General features: G+C 35.1%; 1 protein-coding gene across 3 annotated transcripts in view; it reads right to left on the reverse strand.

The window, feature by feature from the left end:
• Nucleotides 1–24,704, reverse strand: part of arrb1 (arrestin, beta 1) — a 51,491-nt gene that overhangs the window by 4,527 nt on the left and 22,260 nt on the right. For 2 of the 3 annotated variants that reach the window (XM_088920952.1, XM_088920951.1), the window contains 13 exons: nt 15,085–15,115; nt 11,926–11,986; nt 11,339–11,383; nt 9,326–9,522; nt 8,744–8,803; nt 7,691–7,758; nt 5,498–5,633; nt 4,867–4,951; nt 4,435–4,507; nt 3,659–3,796; nt 3,432–3,515; nt 3,045–3,068; nt 826–896 (listed from right to left, as the gene is read on the reverse strand). In XM_088920952.1, coding sequence (XP_088777078.1) covers nt 826–896; nt 3,045–3,068; nt 3,432–3,515; nt 3,659–3,796; nt 4,435–4,507; nt 4,867–4,951; nt 5,498–5,633; nt 7,691–7,758; nt 8,744–8,803; nt 9,326–9,522; nt 11,339–11,383; nt 11,926–11,986; nt 15,085–15,115 — 1,073 coding nt within the window. Of the gene's footprint in view, nt 1–180; nt 233–825; nt 897–3,044; nt 3,069–3,431; nt 3,516–3,658; nt 3,797–4,434; nt 4,508–4,866; nt 4,952–5,497; nt 5,634–7,690; nt 7,759–8,743; nt 8,804–9,325; nt 9,523–11,338; nt 11,384–11,925; nt 11,987–15,084; nt 15,116–24,704 lie in introns of all 3 variants that reach the window. The other variant, XM_088920953.1, reaches the window with a different exon arrangement.

Consider the following 24,704-nt stretch of genomic DNA (forward strand, 5'->3'; position numbering starts at 1 on the left):
ATACGTACTTGCGTTTATCCGCTGTTAATGCACATGCAAGATGGTGAAGAAGATGAGAAGAAGAAAGGAGATGCAGTTTGGCCAAAGGAATAAAAAGAAAGAGAATGAAGTGCAATGCAAGGTTAGTTAGCCATGCAACACCTAGGCTGAGCAAGCTTCACTCACAAGCAGACTGCTTACTTGGTATCGAACTCTATCAGATTTGTGTCTATGGGTGCTTCGTTTTCTGGAGCTAAGATAAAAATAAAAGGAAGGCTGATGACACAGCAGAATATTTGTTGTGAAAATTAAGGCCAAGGTAAAGAATGTCTTTAAAACAACTTAATAAATTATACAGAGTTCATCAGGCCTTCAGTTTGTTTGAAAGCATCTACCGTATAGCCTCTGTGAAGTACACTTTAAATAAAAATATAAGAAAAATATCTTGGTGTTTTGTACCACATTTCCTGTTTGTTGTACTGTACATTCAGCACTGATAGAAAAAGATCAGAAATGCTTCACCATTACATATGAAAGAACATGTGTCTAATTTAATATAAGATATACTTTATTTCATAGCAAGAATTCACTACCATGGAATTTCACATTGGAATCACACGCATTGTCCTTTACTGGCTCTGCTCAGAACTCGAAATATTTTGAAGTTTTATCTAAATGTTTTTTTAAGGTAGTAAAAGTAAACGACCCCCCTACCTATAAGTTGTCTTCTGCACACTGCTTTGGGATTTTTATAATGAATTTACAGATGGCATTTTAGTGTAATTTATGTATTTCTGCTGAATGGTGACACTTCAGTGAAGCCCACCCATCAAGAGCTGTACGTACCATCTCTGTAGAAGCTTTCTTCAATGGGTTTAGGATGCATTAATGTGAAGGGAAGCTCAACAGCGACATCGCTGAAAAAGGAGAACAGAAAGCCATTGTAACCTTTGCTGATAGATATAAAATATGCATATTTGCTGTCTATGAAAATAAATAAAATTAAAAAAATTGTCTCCTTTAAAAAAGATTTTCTTTTTCTGTCTGTCAAATTGAAGAAATATTTTCTTTGTCATTGAGTGGAAAAAAAACAACATAACCCTAGAAAACATTGGTAATGATTACAAACTTTAATCAAGGATATGGATAAATTAGCATCCAATTTTGTTAAGTAAAGTCGATTAATTATTTTAAAAAATAATAATACTCTTTTTTATTTTAAAGCTAAGAGTTTGCCTTAATAGAACATTATCCCCAATAAGACATAAATCCTATTCTAAATACAACTTATGATTTTAAATATTTTTCTTTAGTTTTAAATAATGGGGTATTAAATAATTTACAGTATCCATTGAACAAGATTATATGAGATACATTATGGCACTCCTTCCTAATAAAGAGTTTTTAAATGAAAACTCCTACTGTATATAAGAAGTCTAATAATCACGGGAATCATCTGATTTAAGTAAGGTCTGCATTTCCACCTATAGATTAAAATTTCACCCGCCTTGGACCATGGTTTTATGTTGAAAAATGCATGCAGCATGCTTCATGGGGGACAGAAGAGTGCTGCCTGTTTCTTCAGAAATGAACGAAATGTTTTCTTGAGTCATGGTTCAGCTCCACACCAGGAACACTCAGTGCAATGATGCAATGATGAACATGCAGATGGCTTGAATTGTACTGTCAGCAGTGGTTTCAAACCTGAGTATCTCAAATATTCATTTTAATGGATCAGAAGTAATGATCATTTATTTAAATGGTATAGTGTCAAATGGGATATTTACACTGTCAGAATTTTCAGGAGATTGTCAGATCAATGGAAGGTAAATATAAATTAAACTGGACATCTTTGCTTGTGCGCATACATTGCAAAACTGGTAAGACATAAAGTAATAAGTAATTCATTTTGTTTTAATCTCCTAACACACATTACTATTACAGTGTTTCAAAAGAGTAATACTGTACATGAAGAGTTGGTTCTAATAACAGCAACTTGCAAACAGTTTACTGCAGCTTCAGTCCTTCTGTATAGTGCTGATGAACTGCAGAGAGGGGTTAGGGTTAGCATTCAGGATAAAGAGATGAACACATCTCAGTGCTGTAATTACACTGAATAGTGCAATTATCTCTGATGATTATTTCTTGATCCCAGTTGAAAAGCCCAAAATGTTTGTTCTTCACAGGGCACCGAATCAAGAGGATATTTGCCATTTTATTAGGAAAAGACCTTGTCATATTTCTGAAAAAACAAGCAACTAGAAACCCAAATTAAAAACCACTGATTTATGATGCATGATGAAACAGCATCCCTTTATCAACTGTATTAAGACTGTTACTTACAATGTCAATAACTGTTAAGAATCATGGATATGTGCAAAAACAGGCTGAGATATTTCTAAGGAAAAACTAGAATATACAGTAGTGCTCTGACAAAGATTTTTATCTGGTAACACTTATTTTAAAGTAGTAACATAATAATGTTAATTGCATTATTTATGTAATATATGTCTATGAATTAAGTTACTGATGCTCCATAACTTAATACAGATTATTTAATGTTGAAATAATAGTTTTAATGACTTCTCTGAAAAACAAATACAATATGTGCATTATTGATGACCTTATTACTGTATTTCAACTAACACATACCTGTATGCACCATTTTACAGTTACTTTTAAACCTTTTTTTATTTACCATCTATTAAAATATCCTAAGGGGTCACTTAGACTAACCTAGTCTAGTCTACTATAACTGTACTGTCCTTGGGAGACAAATCATGTACTGGGTCATTCCCTTTACTTTGAACAGAACGAGTTTCTCCTGGGGAACATTCAGTTCTCTAATAATTTGGTAGGACAGCAGTATGTAAGCATAACAAAACTTTTAAATGGAGGATTATAATATTAAATGGTATCATAAATTATTTGTTCTAATGAAACACTACAAGGTGACAGTCCTAATAGAGTTTTTAATATAATTAATATTGGTGTTATTCATTAGCAATGAGCTTGAGTAGTGGCATGCAATCTGTGATTACATTAAACAAAGGTTTTCAAGTTACCTTGATGCAAGGTCTCCCAAGAGTCTGAAAGTGTTGAAATATTATCACAACATATTGAAATATTATTACAACAGACAACAAAGATGTGCAAATACAATTATCTGAATATTTACATTTGAGGCTAAAAAGGAGTGCAGCACTTTCTTTAACAATTACTCGCTAAGCTTATCTACAAATATGGGCATCTGTAGTTTAAGGCATCTGCCAATGACAAGCTACCTATGAAAAAAACATTGTACATTAGAGCAGATGATGTTTGTTTCCATATGAACTGAAATATGAAGTGTTATCGTACAGTATAACGTGTGCAGTGTTCTATTTGTAATGTGCAAATCTGCAGAAAACTATTACAATGCAATGAAGCAACAAACAAAAGAAAAAACGCACCCCCCTCGAGACACAACCAGCTTCACTTTGACTTTATAAGACACAATGATGCCCAGGATCTCCTTGTTTGCACCTTCCCTTAACCTGTAAAAGGCAACAACACATCGATTACAGGGCAGCACCATCACTATGCCACTTGCTCTTTGAGGTACTGGGTTTCATGCTCGTCTCTGCCCAACGGGCAGCGGTCTTTCTTGGGACTCGGAGAACCGCACAGACATACTCACAAGGTGCTGGAAGCCAGATTCGTGTCCTCGTGTTTGAGTTTTCCATCCAAGGCCAGACCACGCTTCTCGCGGTTGTTGGCGAGAAAGGGGGTGAGCGTGTAAACTTTGCAGAAGGTGGCACTAGGAGCTACGATGTCACTGCAGAAACAGACCGTGTGCTGTGATGGAAAAATTGGCTATGCTGGCTGATATCACTGAATATCTTGTTTTTATGGAGCTAAGCATCCTTCAAACAATCATTTCTGTTCTAAGGGTTTATCAGCACGTTCTCCTTCTACACACAGTGTACCTTCCACTGGGTGATGTTTAAGACAAAAGGAAAATTCTAAACATCCAATCATTTATTAACCTATATCAATTATTTGTACTCAATGATCAGTGAAGAAAAGGAAAGCAATCTTGAATGATGATCCTGGTTGCCATCAAAATCTTAAAAGCAGTTATTGCTTTTGGCAATAGCTGATAGCAACATTTGCCGTCATTAACTGATAGCAATGAATCGTCAATAGTTTTTTCTAACCTACAGTTTTCAACTTTTTAGCATTGTGCTGCCAAAATTCCTAGTAATTATTAACTTCATCACATACAGTATTTACAGTATATTTTACCAAGAAATATGTTGGGGTGCTTCTAAGCGGTGTGTATAAAGCCAACACTGCAACATGTTAAATTAAGCAATACCCAAACCTTAATGCGACACACAGTCTGACTCTGTAAACATCCAAACAGCATTTGAAAATAGAATTAGTATATGACAAAGTTCACAAAAAACTTACTCTGACTCTTCAGTTGCAACTGGGCACTTGTATTGTGCTGTGTTGAATAGGCAAATATCTGCATACTGACGCACTGCATGGGCAGACAAATGAAGGATTACATATACTGTATGTACTTTCAATGCAGAGAACAAGGCGAAATGAGAAAAACTTAAGCAGCTCTGTCTCCTGTAGTGTTGTGATTTGAGTCAGAAATATCCCTACCTATAATACTGCAATGGTGTTCATATTAAATTACATATAGTACAGCTTTCTTTAAAAATCCACAAAAATACACAGTTAAGGTAAGGTAATAATCATTATATATAAGTATTTATAGAACTGTTTACAATATATAATACAGTTACGTTGTTAAAATTGATTAACATGATATTGAAATTGTTTTCATTATATAATATACAGTATACATAATTTCAGGAACTAATAAGATACCTGAGATCTTAATTTTCTTCACTGTCTTGTTTGTGTTGTTTGTGACATGAACATTTACATTAATTGGTTCCCCATGGTAGTAAATCTGGAAGGTAAAGAGGAAAACATGTCTTTTCACACATAATGTGTGTCATTTTTGTTACGTATAAATAACACACTTTTTTTCTTGGTTGACAATATCTGCTTCATAAGTTTTTACACTTACTCCAAAAATAAGAAAAACTGATATTTATGTTTCATATTCTCTGGGAATTATTTCTCAGTTTGAAAATCATGCTATTTGTCTGGTTTGAATTTACATCTATGGGCCCACAGAGGTCAGTATTGTCTAAAACAACAGTCACGCTTTCTTTTAAAATCCATTGAAATCTACAGAAATGTATTCCAGTTCTTTGAAGGTATACTTCTTTATAATCATTATAAACTATAAAAAATTATAATCCTATAACTTTATAGGTATGTATATGTAGTAAAAGTCTTACTTTGATAGTGCACTATTTTAACCGTTATAATTTAACAACTCTAATTATATTTAAGTACTGGAGGTCCCATTAAGAAGCAGCATTTTAATTAGTTCCAAAGGGTGTAATTCATTAAGAAATTCAATTTCTCACAGTCACTGTTGTCTCACCTCTTTGTCTAATGAAGCCTCAAGATGAAGAGGTTTATCAGACATCAGAAACTGCCGTGTTGTCTCCGCCATTGGCTGCGGTCCGGGTTTTTCTGGGGCATATTGCACTTTACGTATCACAAGACGTACTGAATTCCTGTATGGCAGAAAAACACATTTCAGAATTTACAGCATTGCAAGCAAAGTATAGATATTATAGCCAAAAACATATGGTGTCCAGCAATATAATTAGAGTTTTTTTTAAGACTTTTTTTCTGCTGTGACTGTCAGTTGTACTGTCTAGCTCAATCATAGATCTTTAAAAAAATCACAATGTAACTTACAGTGAGTAAAATATGTTGATAAGAATCTTGGAAGCTTTCAATTAAACCTGATCAGCAGTAGATTTACTGTAGATGTGATTTGAACACTACAACATGTTTTCATCCACTTTTAAACCACCCCTTTGTTCTCTTAATTACATTCAATTAACTTGTAAATGAATTACAAATTTTAAAGTATTGGAAAATATATGCAATTATTCATTCAAGACAGTGAATCAAACAAGGTACTGTAACTGTTAGTGCTTGAGGTATTTTTCATCTGTTTTAAGTGATGAAAAGCTTATAAAACTGAGTAATATAGCACACATGAATTACAGTGCCCTACAAAAGCAAGGTAATTGTGAAGTCTCAGAAATATAAACATGAGCAAAGACTGTTCTGAAACAAGACATATGTTTACCAAAGTGACGGAAGCGTTAAATTGTGGAGAAAGAAAGGAGCAGCAGATGCTACAAAACCATTTGTTTGGCATGGACACACATGTCCGCCTCTGGAACTGGCCCACTTTTATCTTTTATTGATCATGTAACTAATGATGGAAGCAGCTGAATAAATTCTGAAGCTTACAGAACCACTTTGCCTGCTTATGTAGACCAAAATGCTACCATACTTATTGGGTGTCACTTCACCACTGAGCTTGACAAAAACTCAAAACATATGGTTCATGCAATCAAGGCCAAGTCCATCTCCAGATTTCAATCCAATTGATAGGAAATTCACATGCTGAAGAAAGAAATGAAGTCAGAACACCCCAAGAATATGCAAAAACGCTGTAACTGGACCACAGGCTTGGCAAAGCATCTCAAATGATTGTACAAAGAGCTTGGTGAGATCAGTGGATTACAGCCTTCATGCTGATATTGTCAACGCAATACACATCCAAATACTGACATTTACTCTTTGAGGCTTAAAGTTAGTGTGTCCCAATATTTATGGTCATTTGAACACAAATTATGTTTTTTTTTAATAATATGATCACATGTACGCATGGAAATACACATAATCTCTTGATTACAAATACAAATGCTTGACTATAATAACAGTAGTTGACTTTGCTGTCCCAATTCTGTACGTGAAGGAAAAGGACAAACTACATATCAGAATCATTTAGCCACCTCAGAAACAGGTAACAATATGGCAGTAGCTGCAATTTTTACAAGAAAGCCTGCGCATACAAAAACACCCACTTTGGCTAGAACACCCCTAACAGACTCCAAAGGCAGAAAAGGAATGCCAATCATTTTAGGTGTATTTTGAAATAATTGGTTGGAAATGGCGCTTCATTTTTCAGCTTATTAGAATGCACTGGTTACCTCAGGATGCAAGAAGGCTGGCTGGATTTATATCTTACCCATTGCAGTAGTAACTATTCTTCATTACGATTCTTCTCATCTAGCAATTCACATGCTAATTCTAACTCCCAGAAGGTGCCACTATACTGCATGATACATACACAAGACTGTGGAATTTATAATGTAATGTTTTCTGTCTGAAGCTCTGTATATCTCGCTTTTTTTAATGCTGCTATGTCATACAAGAGCAGTTTTAGTAGTTGCATCTGTTTAACATTTAATTTTAGCATTGTTAGAGGTATTTTGGGTAGAATCTTCTCTTTTCATTTTATCTGAATAAATCATATATTGTAAACTTTCAGATGAGTAAAATGGTAGTGCACTCTATAAACTGTGGAAGACTACTAAAGTTTAAAAATGGATTGAATGATGTCAGCAAAAAAATACTGAAATACTGAATCATATCTAAGTACAGATGACAAGGGTGGACAGTGATACAGAACTAAAATTTGCTAAGGATCAAATGATAAATTCCACTGAACACTGGATTTCTTAGTTGCACAGTGATGCCTTTGTACCTTTTATGGATCTTTTCTTCAAGGTTCTCTGCACAGAAAGCTTTCACTTCAAAGTCTACGCCACACGCCTTCAAAAGCGAAGCAAACAAAAAGAAGAACATGGCGAAGGAACAAAGGAAAGACAAGAGAAGTATTTCTTAGTAGGGAAATAAAATGTCACAGCATGCTTTTCTGTCCAATTACAAAAAGGAACTTCAGTAGGACTTAAGGAGGCAAGGCCAGCTAATTCAATCATGTGGCTTAGAGGTCAGTCCTGAATTCAGTTTCAGACTGCAGCAAATTCTGTCTGGCATTTGCATGTTCTCTCTTGTGTGGGTTTTTCCATGATCTCTTACCTTCCAGAGACATGCTGGCTAAGCGAATTGGTGTCTGTAAATGGTCTCCATGAGCTTGTGTGTGTGTATACCCTCTGATGAACAGTGCAGGCATCCCATCCAGAGTGTAGTCCCACCTGTACCCTCTTCCAGGCTAGGTTCCAGGTTGCCATGACATTGATCAGACATGACTCATTTTCTGATGTATTGGGAGACTGATTGTATAAGAGTGTATAAGGTATTTACTGACACACTCTGCTAATAGCTCTAATTAGAACTAAGACAAAACTGCATTATGTTATCACAGGAAATACTGTATTATGTTATGACTTGAATCCTTAATTAAGGTTTTTTTATTTGGTGGTAGAAGTGAAAGAAGAAGAGTAGAAGTTCATAAGAAAAGATTCAGAGACTGTAAACGCAAGCAGCAAAACACTAGTCTAAAAAATAGACCTCTCTGAACTCCCATAAAGTACAACAATATTCATAATTTCCTCTTCAAATCTGTCTCCTGCACTCATACTAATATTATTTCTGGATGAATTTGAAACATGAAAAATGTGTAAACATGAATAGTGAGGTCCCACAGCACAATTTTATCTGTGTTGTTTAAGGTTTATTCAATTGCACGCTATCTAGGAATGTGTAACCGCTGAGAATACTTTGTGGAGTTGACAAAGCACAGAACTGGTTCAAAATTTTAGTTATTCTCAACACAATGAAATTAAGTCCAGGGTACCTTTCCCGTGTCTTCTGGTCCAGGCTGAAGGGTGACTGAGCAAGGTAGGTTGGGAGGAATCTGCAGAAATAAAATGGAAATCTAAGTAATGATTAATGTTACAGATGAGGCAATATCAGTATTTCAGTGCTCAGAGTGTTTCCATACTATTGATTTACTTCTTTGCACCACTATTTTGTCACATCTCACACTTATAACGCACCTTTGTCAGCATTTAATCAAGTGAAGAGCAGTTTAGTGTCGAGAACAGTCTTTTTGTAAAGCAGGTAATGAAATTCAGGTTAAAATTATAGAGTATGTGTGAGATCCAGAGCAGCTGGCAGTTTTATATTTTGGAAATTAGATTGCCCAACATTTTCCAATAACATCTCTTTAAAGTTCACAGAAAACTATTTTTGGTCTCAATTCCATCTGAGACGTGTTTATTCTAAAATCAAAAGATTATCCTTGACACCTTGTGGCGATTCTGCGCTGTGATGCATGCAAGCCAAGGTGAGAGAATGCAAAGCTAAGCAAAGGAGCATAAAGAAAAACTGACTGGCTGAGAAAGGGAAAAATGAAGGAAATGCCACAGATTAATACCTCAAAGGTAAATGGGTAGGCGTGTTCCCCCAGCTTTTTAATGAGGCGCTCCTGCAGACGGGTCAGAGGCTTCTTTTCTTCAGGCACTGGAGGGAAGGCCTGAATGTTGGCCACAAAGAGGTCCTTTCGGAAGGTCAGACCCAGGACATCCAAGTCCTCACGTCCATAGCGGAACGCACAGGTCAGCGTCACAAACACTGAGGCAGAATGAGATAACGTTTTCTCCTGGGAGCGGTTTAAAACATGGCCTGTTTCGTTGTTTCATGTTCACTTAATGTCCCCAGCTATTGCTACTAAGACAGTGAAGTCACAGTGAAAACAGTAACACATTGAAAACTTTTCACAATGAGACAGTGAAAACTACTGAGTGTCTCTGTAGGGTTTGATGTAAACTTAACTATCTTCATGTTAAAGAAAGAGGACAGACCAAACCTCATGTAGAATGTTTATTTAGATGATTCTCACATTCTTACATCCTCACACAGCTGGGTGTCCAAATTTACATCCTGTGTTGGTGTCTTAAATCTATTTTGTGTCCTTGTCATGAACCTTTATCTCAACACAAAAGAAACCAGGCAGTGCCTGGCTGATAAAATGCACTGGGAATTGTTTGTGTTTTAGAGCTGAGAAATGTCAAAACAACACTGAGCTACACTGTGACTTCATGCATCCATTCAGTAATGTGGTTCCATGAAGTAATTTAAAACTGCACTGTGTTGAAATGTCTTCAGGTCACATTTTACACATTCCAAACATTTTGTACCTCAGAAGAAGGGTCATTATGTGTGTTGGGCATCTCATGAAAATGATAGGTTTGTAGGAAGAGAGGATTGGTGAGCAATTCAAGATTTACCATGTCACACATCTGGTCAATAGCTCACAGTTTTTTTAATTTGAGAAACAGAAAGAACAATTTCAATTAAAACATATGTTACAGTAAATTCTGTACATAGCCAAATACAATTACAAAGAGCACCTTTTTACTCTTATTCCAGGTAAGAAAGCACTCTGAAATTAAAATTAACTCTGATCTTAAACCTTGGTATAAACAACAAGCCAGGCTGTGAAAAAAGTCCAATTTAAAGCTGCATAAAAAGATATTCATGGCAAAGGGGATATTTGCTGAGATGTAGGGGGTCCAGATACAGTGATCAAAGCAACAATAAAGTTTACCTTAGTTTACCTTACTTAATTAGGTTTTGGGTAAATTATTAAGTGTCAATCAACAGTCCAGAAAGATACCATATAGGATAATATTAAGACAGAACAGAGGGGAAGAATAGACCACAGAGAGAGAGACAGAAGGAGACAGACCATAAGGCATATGCCAGGCAAGAGGTCCTATTTAAATCCTTGCTAAGAGAGCTTGCTATTCTCTGTTTTTAGGGAACTCTGATTTCCTGAGTAAAGAATCCCTTCATGAAAAATGTCCTCTCCTGCTTAGTGCATGCATTTTAGAATAGGGAGATAGTTACTGTTTATTTTGTGGCATCTTGGTTTTCAGAGAGAGAGATTTAACCACAGGTTGTATTCTATTGAATTCTGAAGGCAGCATATCTATTATTCTGGTCTATGTAAGCGTAAAGAGTTAAATACGTGGTAAGAGTCTGGAATTTGTCTGGATGGTTAGGACATTAGGTCTGAAATCGTGTTTTGTACATGGAGAAACTTATGTGTTGTATGTTTATGTTGTGTGTAGTGTAGTGTGTGTTTTGTCATTGTTATTTAATATTTGTTTAACCAAGTGTCCCTGAATTATTTCTTTTTTCACCAAAGCTGTGCCAGAGATGCCTTAACTATACCATATACCATATACCACTATACCAGATATATTCATAGCAAAAATCCTTACAAGTTGCTTGGTCAAGTTTCTGATATTTCTCTATATTTGTAACTCCGCTTTTGTAACAAAATTATTCAGCTGACAAACATATTACTGTACATCCTATACTGATAATGAGTTATTCTCTGGTATTCTAGATAATACCAACCAAAAATGTATTTGTCTTTTACCTTTTCTTTCCTTTAAGTATTCTGGGTCAATCAAAACAACGCCATCTAAAAGACAAGATAAAAAGAAACATCCGCAATCTTGAAATGTAACACACTCCAAAGTCCCAAAGTGTTAATTCCTTTTGAAATGAAGTTAATCTTCATTTAATCGTGCTTCATCTAAGATTCTCCGTAATAAGTCCCAACTGTTAAATTCACCTCAGTAGACACCTCAGGGGGCTGTTAATTTGTTAAAATCACATAGAAGTCAAAAGCAGTCATCCTACAATATGTGCAAATGTAACACAGCTAAAGTGTTAGGTCTCCGAACCCATTGCTAAATATAGCTCCAAATTCAAAATTGTTCTTGCCTATGTTAAACAGACAAGGTAATATTTGTAAGAAATATTTGTACAATATGGCATATTCTGGATTTTCCATCCTATATTCTATCCCATATAGACCAAGACTACTCATCCAACAGTCAGACTGATTTCCCTCTCAGTGAGAACACGGCATCCATATGTTTCTGCTGGGAGATTCCTCTTATAATAATTTAACATAATCACTTGTAAAATCCCATTTATATGTACATGGTATATGCTTACCAACGGGTTCCACCACATCCACATGGTCAACAAAGTCCCTCTTTCCAAGATACACTGTAAGCTAAGGAAATAAACACAGCAAAGATAATAGCAGAACTGCAAAAAAATTGTGTTGTGTCAGCTGCCATAAGTAAGGACCATGGATCCTGGGAAGCTTTGACTTGTAAGCTTTTATTTCTTTGATACCTTTTCAAAGAAATTAAAGCTTAAAAGTTAAAAGAGCACAAACTCTATCTTACAACAGGCTTTAGAATCTATTTTGATGGAGAACTGAAAATCGCATGCCTGGTCGGAGCCCTGCTTATGCAAAATGAAACCTCTGAGACTCTAGCGAGTGAAATTGAAAATTCAATTGAAATATGACAAAACCAAGGAACCATATAAGTAAGAAGAAAGCAGTGCTGAATGTGCAAATGAAAGATCTTTCTTTAAAATTCATACACATTCCTTCAGTATTTCATTCAGATTCTATGTCCTTCACATCCAGGTTAAAGTTGGCTTTAGCAGGGTACTGTTAGTAGAACAAAATACTCATACATCCCAAACTGCTAATAACTCAGAAGCCACCCACAGGGCTGTTTATTTGTAAGATTCATGTACAAGTCAAAAGCAGGTAGCCTACATACAGAGGTAACACAAAAAAGATTAGATCTCTGCATCCACTACTAAACATGGCTTGAAGAGTGCAGGACAGGACATGACTAGAGAACTCACTTGGGCATTCATAATTTTCCTTGCCTATACTAAACAGAAGAGGAAATATGTGTAATAACTAATGCATGCAATATTCAGCATATTCTAGGAGCTCATTTCCGGGTACGGAAACGTGCATAGTTATACAGTATGCAAATATGCAATTCGTTACTTAATTCCTTTCTCTCACACAATATGGCTTACTGTGGTAGATTAGTGCATTTCATATAATTTCCATCGCTGACAAGGTCTTCTCATAAGATATGTGATACTAATATGTATCTGTAAAGCTATTGTTACAGGCAACATAATAGTTTACTCTTTGCTGAAACCAAAGTAGAAACAACAATTTTATATGTTACAATGTGTTGTGGGAATTTCACTTTTTATGTGTTGCCTTTGTATATTTCTTTTCAGCCATTAAAGTTTAATAGGAAAGATTCCAAGAAAGCATGAACTAATTAATTTGCATTTATAAAAGCAGTGAAAAAAATCACTTGAATATGTAGCTAGCCTTGAACTTTATTACTATAATTAATGAAAATATACATTGACTTTTCTTTTCTATAATCAATATGGTATTTAAAATAGAAAAAATAAAATCTTTCTCACATAAAGTGTGACCCAGAGTTTCTTTTTGTCTTCATTACATCTTTAGGTTGCCTCAGGGACCTCAGTAGAAAATGACTTAACAGATCTCAAAGCCAGAGAACCGCAATATCTCTGAGATGACTCACGCTTTCCCATTTCACATTCTCCTCACGATTACTGCATTCTCAAGGATTAATACAACTTGTTTTTGCCATCTCCATTACTGAGCAGTGTTTCAGCACAAACTGATGAAGGCTACCGGCCTTTCATGTAAGAGTTTCAGCACACTCTTAGAACAACTTTGGTAACAAGGCTCCTCTGCGTTTTTCATTTCTTTGTCTCCCTAGAATACCTCTTCACAGTGAGCCAGTTGTCTATGCAGTGCAAGGTCTGACATCACAACCAGCTTTTCAGCCTCCTTTCCTTAGCTGTGTCCTCAAATATGGATTATACAGTATATACAATTTTATTTTTCTTTCTAGATGTAGTTAGACATGTCTTCTTCTTTCCAAGGCATGCTCTGTATTGTGAAATTGTTTTTGTGTCAATACAAAATGGAAGAATGCTGTGCTTTTATACTTCCTGAAGATTGGGGCTTTTTTATGTAACTTTTTGTGTCTTTGTATTGTGACCTCTGAATCATTTAAAAATAATACATTGGAAATGTGTGTTTTGGCAATATAGCCTACAGTATATAAAGGTAACGAATTCTCAGGTGCTTACAGACAACTGATGTCAGAGATGGACCTGATGTGCACAAACATATTTAATGTCTTCTGAGGTCTGGAGTTTAATCACTTTGTAGGATACTGGAAATGAAACATTCCAAATAAAATTAATCAGCCCTCCAAATCATGTAATGTAATTTATAGTAGGATGCCTGTTGATATTTTCAGAACAATGTGGCACAAATAAAATTAACTTTCATATTTAAATGTGAGATGTACTGCATATGGTTCATATTGATTAGCGTGCCATTGTAAAACCAATTTCAGGGCCCCACTGTGTCATGCGTTGATGCATTTCCTGTAATGAGTATATTTCGGCACATTGTTAGCTTCTAGTAAACATCCCTCATGTGGTTATTTTCCTGAAAATCTAGGACATGTAAATGTAGATATGGAAAAGATGATTGCAGCTGAGGCATAGCGTACATATTGTTTTCAGTATTTTCAAGTAGTTTTAGAATATTTATTAAACTTGGTATCATTAAAGAAAGGCTGAAATTTTGTAACATAGCAAAAAGTTTTGAAACTTTCTTCAGACTACACCACAAGATGTATACATGACAACCACTTGGAGAGGAAGTAATCTGTATTTGTCTAGTCTGCTAGAGGCAACCTTCTGCGAGACACAGATGTGAAGCCTCAGCCACATTTGCTGTTTGTTCCATGAAAAAGCACAAGAGCTTCTTGACAGAAGGCAAGGCCTCTGGGCTTTATTTTGTTCGATTTGAAGCACAAATAGGTTCACTTTGTACTGTAGGGAACTTTACCTTACAGGGCATTAATTATGCACAGGCCAAGATCTAAAGATTACTCCATAAAATGATACATTTTTACAGCACATTTAACTTTTAAACAGTACGCTTAGAGTCCAGTTTTTAATTTCCAGTAATTTTTGCAGGTGAAAAGTAACATAAAGATATTATATCCTGAGAAGCAGTCATTTGAAGCACAACATATGAATAGCGAACTAAATTCTCAGTATATGTCAGTAAATTAACAAATAAATATGATTATATTATATATTATTATATATAGTTTATATGAGATGTTTTAAAACATTTATAAGAAGCTTTGTAATATAAAACGTTAACTAAATGTATATCCTATACAGTACATTCATGACAAAGGTTATAAAAGAATATCCTACCTTTCCATTGGGGCTGGCTTTCTTAAAGACTCTGGAATTCAAGGAAAGGCACAGTAATTAGTCATTTTCCTTAATATTTATCTAAAATCAGGCACTTTTTACATAACACTTTTCCATCCATCATCATTTTTCATAATTGATTATTTAATAATTGATCGATTGTATCACATGGCACTATGTAAGGATATGCTTTGCTACTTAACGAAAATCCTTTTTTTTTATCCTTTGGAATGGATTCCAAAAGAATGACAGAACAACCAACAGGAGTTTAGACAAGACATGGAATAAACAGGTTAATTCCTTGAAAGCAACAACAATTTGGCTGTTAAACCATTTTAGGGTGTTTTTGGTTTTGACTTTTGTAATGTGTGTTTGAAAAGACCCTATTCTAGTAGGATTAAGGAAACATTAATCAGTTTATCATTAAGCTGCTTTCTAAAGTTTCTCCAGGTGGAATACAGAATGCTTTGTTCCAAATCCTTGGAAACTACTGGTGAATTAAATACATTAATCATTTAGACCACATAAAGACATGCTTTTAAATATGCATGGGCTACAGCTGCACTTCCCGTAAAGGCATATTGTTACAGTATGTACACACACATCCATAGCCCTCTAACACAACTCATGATATAAATTCTGAGACCAGATATGAGAAATTGACGATGTGAATGGTAATTCAGATTCTGTTTGGGCGAAAGTCATGCTCTCTGTTTGTTTAACAGTAGTCTCGGGACCTGGTTTTGTCATTGTTAATTCTAGGTCACATCATTAGGTGATTGTTTTGACCTATATATCAGGAGCTTATACAGTTGATATACTCCTGTGAATCACTCCTAAAATGATTGGATGTGATTCAGTTGTTTTACAGCCCAATTTGGCCCTTTTTAGGAAGTGCACTGTATCTTCCAAAATGACAAGTGGATGTTAACATTTCTACAGTAAATTGTTCAAACATTCTTTCCAGACAGCAAATTACTGATATGTATTTAATGTTATATTGATAGATGAATATGAGCACTTTAAAAGTAAACAAAATGCAAGTCACATACAAATGCACATAAAAAATTGCTCAATGTCATCATAAACATTCTTTAAGAAATCATCACCTGGCACAGCTGGCACAGCTATACAAAGTTTAGTAGCTAGCTACGTTTAAGGGTGTAGAATTGTTTGGTGAAATTATTAAATACCTGCTTCGATACAAATTTTTATGTAAAATGATATCTTTGCTCTGCCTTGACAATCTTTCTCTGGGAGAGCAGGACCTGTATTAGATCACGAGTTATCGAACTGCAGTAGCTGTACTGTATAATGACTGTGGCAGTGTGTTATGCCTGATTTAATTTGCCCTGGGACATCTTTGATTCTAGGGTGCTAGCTGAGATATAGGTTGGCTGGAACATGTTCCAATCTTCCACCAACAAGGGAAATATGAACATATTAACAGGAAGGCTGTCCTCTTATTCTTCTTTCTAAAAGTAATAACACTAAATAAACTAATACTATAATTAATAACTTTTATTTTGGCAATTCAAATGCTGTAAATATATACTAAAGGACCATTTAGATACATATTTTGGAAGCATTCTTATTTGACAAGCTCTTTATTTTCCAAAGTTGCTTAAGCTTTCTCACATACTATAGATTGTAGCCCAGAGACTTAAAATCTCTGACTTTCAAAATAGTATGCTACGCAAAATGATTTGAAAGCAGAGTAAAATGGGCTCGTACCTTAGCACTTTACCATCATAAGCTGTACGTTTTATAGGTATTGTTATGCATTTATCTACTTCATGTGGAAACCCAACTTCAAGAGGCAATTATGTTTTGAAAACACCTGCCTGGGAGCAAGGTAACAAAACCAAATCATTATAAAGGAGGCATAATCTAGGACTCTACACAAGGGGGAGACTATTTTTGGTATAACCACTTCAGAAAGATGCCAAGCACAGTATTGAGTGTCTTCTCAGATGGCAGTCCATTGATTACTGGTAGTAACTGTGATGTATCTATAGCAATGACCTGTCTTCACCCAGCAGAAGAAAGACCTCAAGCACAGATCTAAGCAGTCAGTAGGGCTGATTGATTGAAACGATTTTTTTTTAATTGATAGAAAAATTAGTACCAGAGTGTCTCTGTGGATATTATATTATTTTTTCTATTCAAATCACAAAGATCTCTTTCAAACTGAAGTTATTCAAGAAGTTCTAATTGAGAACCATAGTTTATACCTTTATACCTATAGTCTATAACCATAGATTATCTCTTCTCTTGAAGAAGTCTGGGAATCAGTCTCAAGCTGGTCATAAGCTTACATTTGTCTATACATTAATATTGAAATATTGTATTCATACTGTATATACAAACTTCAAAATGAAGTTGACACATGGTACTGAATTTAAACTATGTTTTTACTTCAAAAATATCTTTTTTTTTTGTCTTTATGGCTTAAGCAATAGTTTCTTTACTACAAACAATAAAAGGATTCCACTCTACACAGTAATAGTAACAAATATGCTTTTTGTACAACAAGCTTCACATGAATAGTTCATTGACATACTGTTTATGGTATTTATGTTAGAATTGCCAGGATGAGTTCATTAAGAACCAGCATAAACTGTAGTTCAAAAAGTACAGTATGTTTAAATAGAGAGCAGCAAAAAATATGCCTCACAAGAGGAATAAAGACAGCCTGGCTACTATCAGCATGACTGAAATCATGCTAAAATCATCTGTGAGAAATATTCCAATTCAGCAATCTGAAGAGTAATCAAGAAAAACCAGGAAACAGGAAATTATGGGCCGTGTCCTAGGTAGAGGATCACCAGAATGGACCAGGGTCATCATATCAGTGTGAACCATTCATTCTCAGGCTTCAGTCACTACAGTAGAAGGACGTTTATGATGACAGAAACCACACATCAGCTGGGAGGTATCTCTTTTAACACAAGAATACCTTTTGTGTTGTTTGAGGGCAATTTTACTGCTCCACTGATTCTGTGTTCCAGCAAGCCAATTTGAAGGCCTGGATTTTCAAGCAAATAATGCAAGACCTCACCCAGCTACAAATACAGCAGCACAATGTCAAGAAAACAGTGTCAAGGTCTGTTGAATTAATTCCCCAAAACCATCAATAGGAGACAACTGTGACTGTCCAACCTTCAGCAAGTTAATGCAGATGCACAGTAAGAATAGTGGAAGATCTCACAGCAGGCAATCCACAGGCTGGCTCATCAGTTCAGTGCATCACTGCCAGGAACTGTGTTAAAGCTCATTGAGATCATACCCAACACTAATTTCACGTTTCATTTTGTGTCACAATTTGGTTTAAAAGAAATATAATCATAATTCTTTTCATTGTATTTTTCTTCTCCTTTATTGTAATATTGTCTGTTACCTATATTTACATTATTAAAAACAGATCTGAGTGCTCACTATTTTTTTGCATCAACGTGAATTGACTTAGAAAGACACGACTTAGTTGACAACTTGTCTTGTGTAATGATAACCAAATCAAAAGGAAATGCACAATTCTTCATAACAACACAGTAATGACTGTAACAGAACCTATTAATAAAACTAATATTAGTTTTATTAATAATTTTAATAGTTTTTATTCTTTTCAATAACAAATTATTAATCTTCAGACCATTAAACTACTAACTTTTAAAAGAACAAGACAGGACAAACAGCTTAATTTTGTTTCCAGCCATTCATAGGTTCAGAACAAGATAGATACAAATTATTTAGCTAATACACATATGTATTGTACTTTATACAGTAATCGTAATTATATTTCACAATTCAGCTTTCTACCTTTAGAGCTGTATAGAGAGTGCACCCAAAAGAAACAGAAAAATTAACTTTTATTTAATTAATTTTAATTAATTTTTTCTGTTCTACTAAAGCTATTGATAAGTGTAAGGACATCTAACCTACTGTATATACAGTAAGACTCATAGCTTTCACGGGACTTCCTAATGTAACTTGTTGTTTTAAATTTTAAAATTAGGCATAATGCATCAAGATGCGTATGAGAAAGTCCAGGTCTTCAATTCTAATTCATGTTCTTTTTACCTAAACCCGTTCCTTCACAGACATTTAACGGAAATGGATTCAGATGCTTATAAACTAAATTAGATTTCATATCTTTTACGTTTTGAAAATGCTATTGGGTCCAATAATGTACTACTGTTGGGGACAAGCAGATTAATTAGAACTGAACAAATAGAATCATTATCAAACAAGTGTACCAGCTGAGTGGATCAAATTCTGAAGTAAATTCTCGTATCTCAAAATTAGTTTTTGAAACCACATAAAGATCTTTCAGATTTTATATTTTGTTTTTCCATCGGGTTGTACAGTTGCCGGAGGGTGATATTTGAGTTTTTAAAAAAACATGTTTCAGTTAAATTATTATATACTGTATTTATTCTTTTCTGTCAATGTACTGTAAACACGAGCTCAACAGCGTGGAAGTTCATCAATACAATTTCATTAATCCATTCCGTTTGAAAACTGTCACACAAGAAGAGTCTTCTTTTGAAAGCCAGTTTCTTTCTAGTACAATTCTGTGAAAACTGCATATTGCGCAAAACCCCACAGGCGTGCTCCTACACAAAATATTCTTATTAGTAGTAGCTTACAGGTAGTAGATTACAGGACTTCACACTGGTCATACTGTATTAGGAAACTAATTAAGTCTTAGTGCTTCTTTTAAAGTCTGCGGTGCTGTAGACTGCTACCATTTTAACATTAGATAATGGCTCTAAATGCAATTACTTCAACTCCCCACCTGTAAAGCTTTACTGCTGTCATAAATTAGCACTCTTCTATTTGGGAGCCTCATTAGATTTCAGTACTGATCATATAAGCTTCCTTCACTAATGAGTTGAACATCTCAATTGACACGGTGCAAGAAAAAGTTGAAAATGTACAGCAATGTTTTTAAATTCTTGCCAAGTCAGCACAGCTATCACATTATTAAAGAACAGAGATATGTGGACATCAGTAGTATCTACAGAAAATTGGACACCGTTTGGTGAATGAATAAATAACATCCATACTGTGTCAGAACACACTGTGACTTAGAACCTCTTTTTCAAAATCAATTTGTGGAAAATTAATAAAGAGCTCAGAAGAACCCGGGAGTATGGGTACATCCTGGAAAGATATGTTTGTTATATTGTTCGAACAAGTGCAACTGTCTGACTAAAATGAGCCATTTACAGTATGTGTTAAAGAATGAACTGTGCAAGATACAGTATGTGCCCCTTTTCAAAGTGTTTTTTTGAGAAAATGAGGTTCCCTAACTTTAAACAAAATTGAGCATAGACATCAACGCAAATGCTAAAAGGCCAGAACACCAGAGTGTCAGACAGTCAGCTTCAGATGATTTGTGGTGACCAGCACCTTATCTAGAGACTAGTTGTAGTTGTAGTGTTATTCCTTGGTTGGCTGTATTGTCATCTGATCAGTCCATTTATATATAACTCTCAAAATAGTCCTGTTTCCCAGCCTCTGGCCCCCTTAGCTGACAATGTCAGACTTATAAACCCCTCTTGCATGTGGTTCCATTTTCTGCTGGTATCCAAACTGACAAGTGTCAAGATGAATACCTAGGTACAGTTTGTATTGACTGGACAGTTTCTGAACTACGACTGTGTTAAAGAAAGGCTAATTTTGAGAATGGTTGCTACTGACATTTGCTGAAGGGAACTTAAGTGACACTTTTCAATACTTTACAGAAAATACAAATACATTTTTAAACGTCTTCTTGCCCCTGCAGGCAAGCGAGAATACCTTGGTGGATGTCACTGGCCACTTTGACACCAGCATAAAGTAAAAGCACATTGTTTAAGTAAACTACATTCAGGTATTCTCTCACTTGACATTTGGTGGTCATGGGAGCATAAAAAATAAAAATAATACCTGCATAATATAGTAATCACCGATATTAATCTTACTATGGATTGTGTGCTCGATCCTTTAGATCCTTTTAGCAGTACTCAACGAGAAATGAATCAAAGTGTTAGGGTTGTGTAATCATGCTTTGTGACCGCAGTAAAAGAACACAGTAAATAAAGGTGTCTCTCACTTAAGAGATACAGAATTCTTTTCCGTGGCTACAACACAGTGTTGTTGTTTTTAATTAGTAAGAAACCTTGCATGTTATATTTAAACTCCCATGCACCTGATACTAAAAATGCTGTGTTTTGTTATGCTTGAGCCCAACTGACTTGCAGCTCATCTTAGTTGCAGGGCTCTTTGTAGATCAGCTATGCTAGAAACACAAACATCAAGAGGACAAGGTGAGAAATTAAGGCTCTGATAAGGGAGCATCGGCAGATGTTAGAAGGAACTCTATTAGCGATACGGTTGGCATGGCAACAGTAGATGGCATCTGCTGTTTAACACTTCCATGCTAATTAAGGTAATCGCTTTGATATACAAGAATATATGGAGTGTGTGAATTGACTTTTTACATCTTGTGAGGTGAGTGGATTAGCTCAAATTCAAGAACTGTGAGTGTGAACATCCTGATATCCTGAGAGGCTACGATAAAGGGTTGATAATACTTGGGGTGATGGCCAATGGAGAGGTTGCACCTGACCTCACATGAACATGTGGATCTGCTATACAGATTTTCCCCTCATCATCATTCCCATACACAAAAATGTATTTAAAGAAGCTGTCTGTAATTATTTGTAATTATTCAGTTTTGTTACTTTTTTTATTAGCACGGGAACTACATTAGCAATTTTCCAGTCAATGGGTATCACCCATCTTGAGAGACAACAGTTTCTTCGCCCTTCACACTTCATAGCTGTAGTTCACTGCTGTCTTCTTTTACCACAGGGATCCCTGATTGTTCAGTGTACCATGTTGATAATAATTGCCCCTGGGCTTTACGACTAGCAGACACTGTACTCTAGCCTGTGGAAATCATTCTGCTTCAGTTGTTACACTTCATAACTTAAAAAGACACAGGGAAAGTTCAATTTTGCCCCTGCTTACAACTGTGACTGCACTTGTAACTGTCTTATTTTAATCACATACAGCTTCTTTAAACTAACAATTGACATTTAGACAGCATAATTAAACAACAAAATACTGTGCACTCCTCAGATTTGATTGTGACTGCATTGTGCTACAAGTATATCCCATAGACAATTTCTTGTGCTTTTATTTTTCTAGTCAGAGTTATTATTTGAAGGATAAGATGATATTTTGCTATTGCTGCATGCATGTATTTGTTTTCATTCTAAATGGAACATTGAAATATGTCTAATAGCTAAATAAAAGCAAGCACGATCAGCTGGCACATTAATTTGATTAGCATTTGTGTTGTGTTAAACAGGCATCACAGACGGCACTGAGCTTTAACTTGTCAGACACTGATTTTTAGACGCTCTTTAGACATTTTATTTTTTAGATGGAAAATGGAAGTCTGCTCATAGAAATAGAGCCTCTGATGATTTTGACAAGAATGTACAAGTGAACATGAGGACTAGAAGCGCTAGTGAAATGTACTTTCCAGGTCTAGACCTAAAGAGCTTTATGCTGAATGTTTTAAAAACAAGAGAACTACACAGCAGCAAAGCTGTAATGAAACCTTGTTTGATGCACAGCTGTCCTATTCCACCCCTGCTCCACTTACTGTATATTATGTCAGAAATAACACAATAAAATTTTATTTTTATCACCATCTACCTATCATGATGTCATTGTCCATCAAAATGAATAATGTGAAAATGTTCATCTTATGAGTTTTAATTATTCATTATCATTTTAGTCATGGCTGTTCATGCCTTAGCAAGATGAACCAGAATTATATCATTCTGATTAGGAGAGAGTAGGTACTCAAGCTTGGCTGCCTGATTGTATTAATGTGCCATGGGAATATTTTTAGATTATAGGTGCTTCAGAGAGCATCAGATCCCCAGATTACAAAGCATTGCATTGTGATGCAACAGCAATATCTGTTTAATTACATTTCAATTACATGTATTCATTTGACAGTTGCTTTTTTCCAAAGTGACTTACAACTGCATCCAATCCGGATGTAAAGATTGCATAAAACAATTGCATTCTTTCCTGTTTATCTTTCTACACATAAAGTAAGATTTGTAAGTATGATTTTAATGATTCTATGTAAAGACTGCTTTCACAAATATGAACTATTAAACATTAAAAAAACTCTTTCTATGAATGAATCATTTTGCTTCTCATTTTCACTGACACTTCAGACACTTCAAATGTATTTATCTTATATAGAACTTACATATGTTGCCTTCACTGACAATGGCATCTCTAGTCTCTTGGGTTCCATGATCATGTTTCTGATAAATTTCTACAAGATAGGTTTCCTAATATCTGGTTTTGTTTAAACAAAAATGGAATTGGAAAAGGAGTTTTAACAACTTCTTAGATTTCTGTTTATTTTAAGTCAACACAGGAACATCAAATCCTATAGAACATTACCAGAGAAATGTATATTTAATGTGTTGTTCATGATGTGCCAAGTTCTGCAAAATTCACCCGAAATTAAACATTTCCAGCAAAAAGGTTAGGAGTGAAAACAGTGGCTATTTTTTTTCTTCTGCAGCAGCAGGCTGAAAAGACAGGAACTCTGAACATTTCTTTGCCCCCCAGGCCTGTACGCTCAATTTATATTCCACTTCATTGCTGCAAATGAGCAGGAGACAGATGCACAGTGAATTGCCTCTGGAGTCATCCGAGGAACTTAACAAGCTGCTTTCTACAGCCCGACATTCTGCACTAAGACAATGTCCTTTCATGGGAGCCCAAAGGTCAGTCTGGCATTTCTTGTCAGCCAACTAAGGATTTATTTCTTCACTTTTTTGTTGAAGTCCCACATAGAACACATAGCTATCCCCTTAGTTTGACGTGATTCAACACTGACTTACATAAGCATTTAAAATTCAGAGTGAGCTTTCCTAACTCCATTGATGTCATGTGCTGTGCTGATTACTCGGCATTGACTGAGTGCGAAGAAATTATTGGAACAACAGAGAGGATCTGAGAGTTGTATCGGGTGTAATCAGAGGAGATATGCTATCTGTGCTCCTAGAGCAAACGGTATAACAATTTTCAAAATCCGCCCATCTAAAGCAAAAATTAAATAACAGCACAAAGGAAATCTTTAAATTGTTTTCATTATTTAGATGAGTTCTCATAATTGGTAGGCATGTGAATTGTTCATAATTTATCTTTATAATCTAAGATTTATCTCCTATTCCTCTTCAGTTGAGAGGTTTAATTTTGAATACAGCTTCACATTTTTGCCTTTTAGTTGCTTACTGTATGTGTTTTTGTACGTAACATTGTTCAAAACATTTAAAATTATAAAGCACAAAGTATTTTAATTGGTATCTCTTCTGTTCTATCATTTGAAAAGGGGGGTTTATGTGGTGAAATTATTGATGTACAGTATTTTGGGGAAAATATTGTATATAAAAACTTTTCAGTGTTTTGTACTTTCATCTTTTGTTCTTGTTTCATTGTAGTACTTTAAAACTGATCCTGGTATTTTTAATTATTTATTTTTAACATAAAACATCCTGCTTTGGTCTCAGGTCACTCCAAAGGGTCCT

The sequence above is a fragment of the Atractosteus spatula genome, chromosome 7, assembly GCF_055471065.1.
Source record: "Atractosteus spatula isolate fAtrSpa1 chromosome 7, fAtrSpa1.hap1, whole genome shotgun sequence".
In the NCBI taxonomy this organism is placed as follows: domain Eukaryota; kingdom Metazoa; phylum Chordata; class Actinopteri; order Semionotiformes; family Lepisosteidae; genus Atractosteus; species Atractosteus spatula.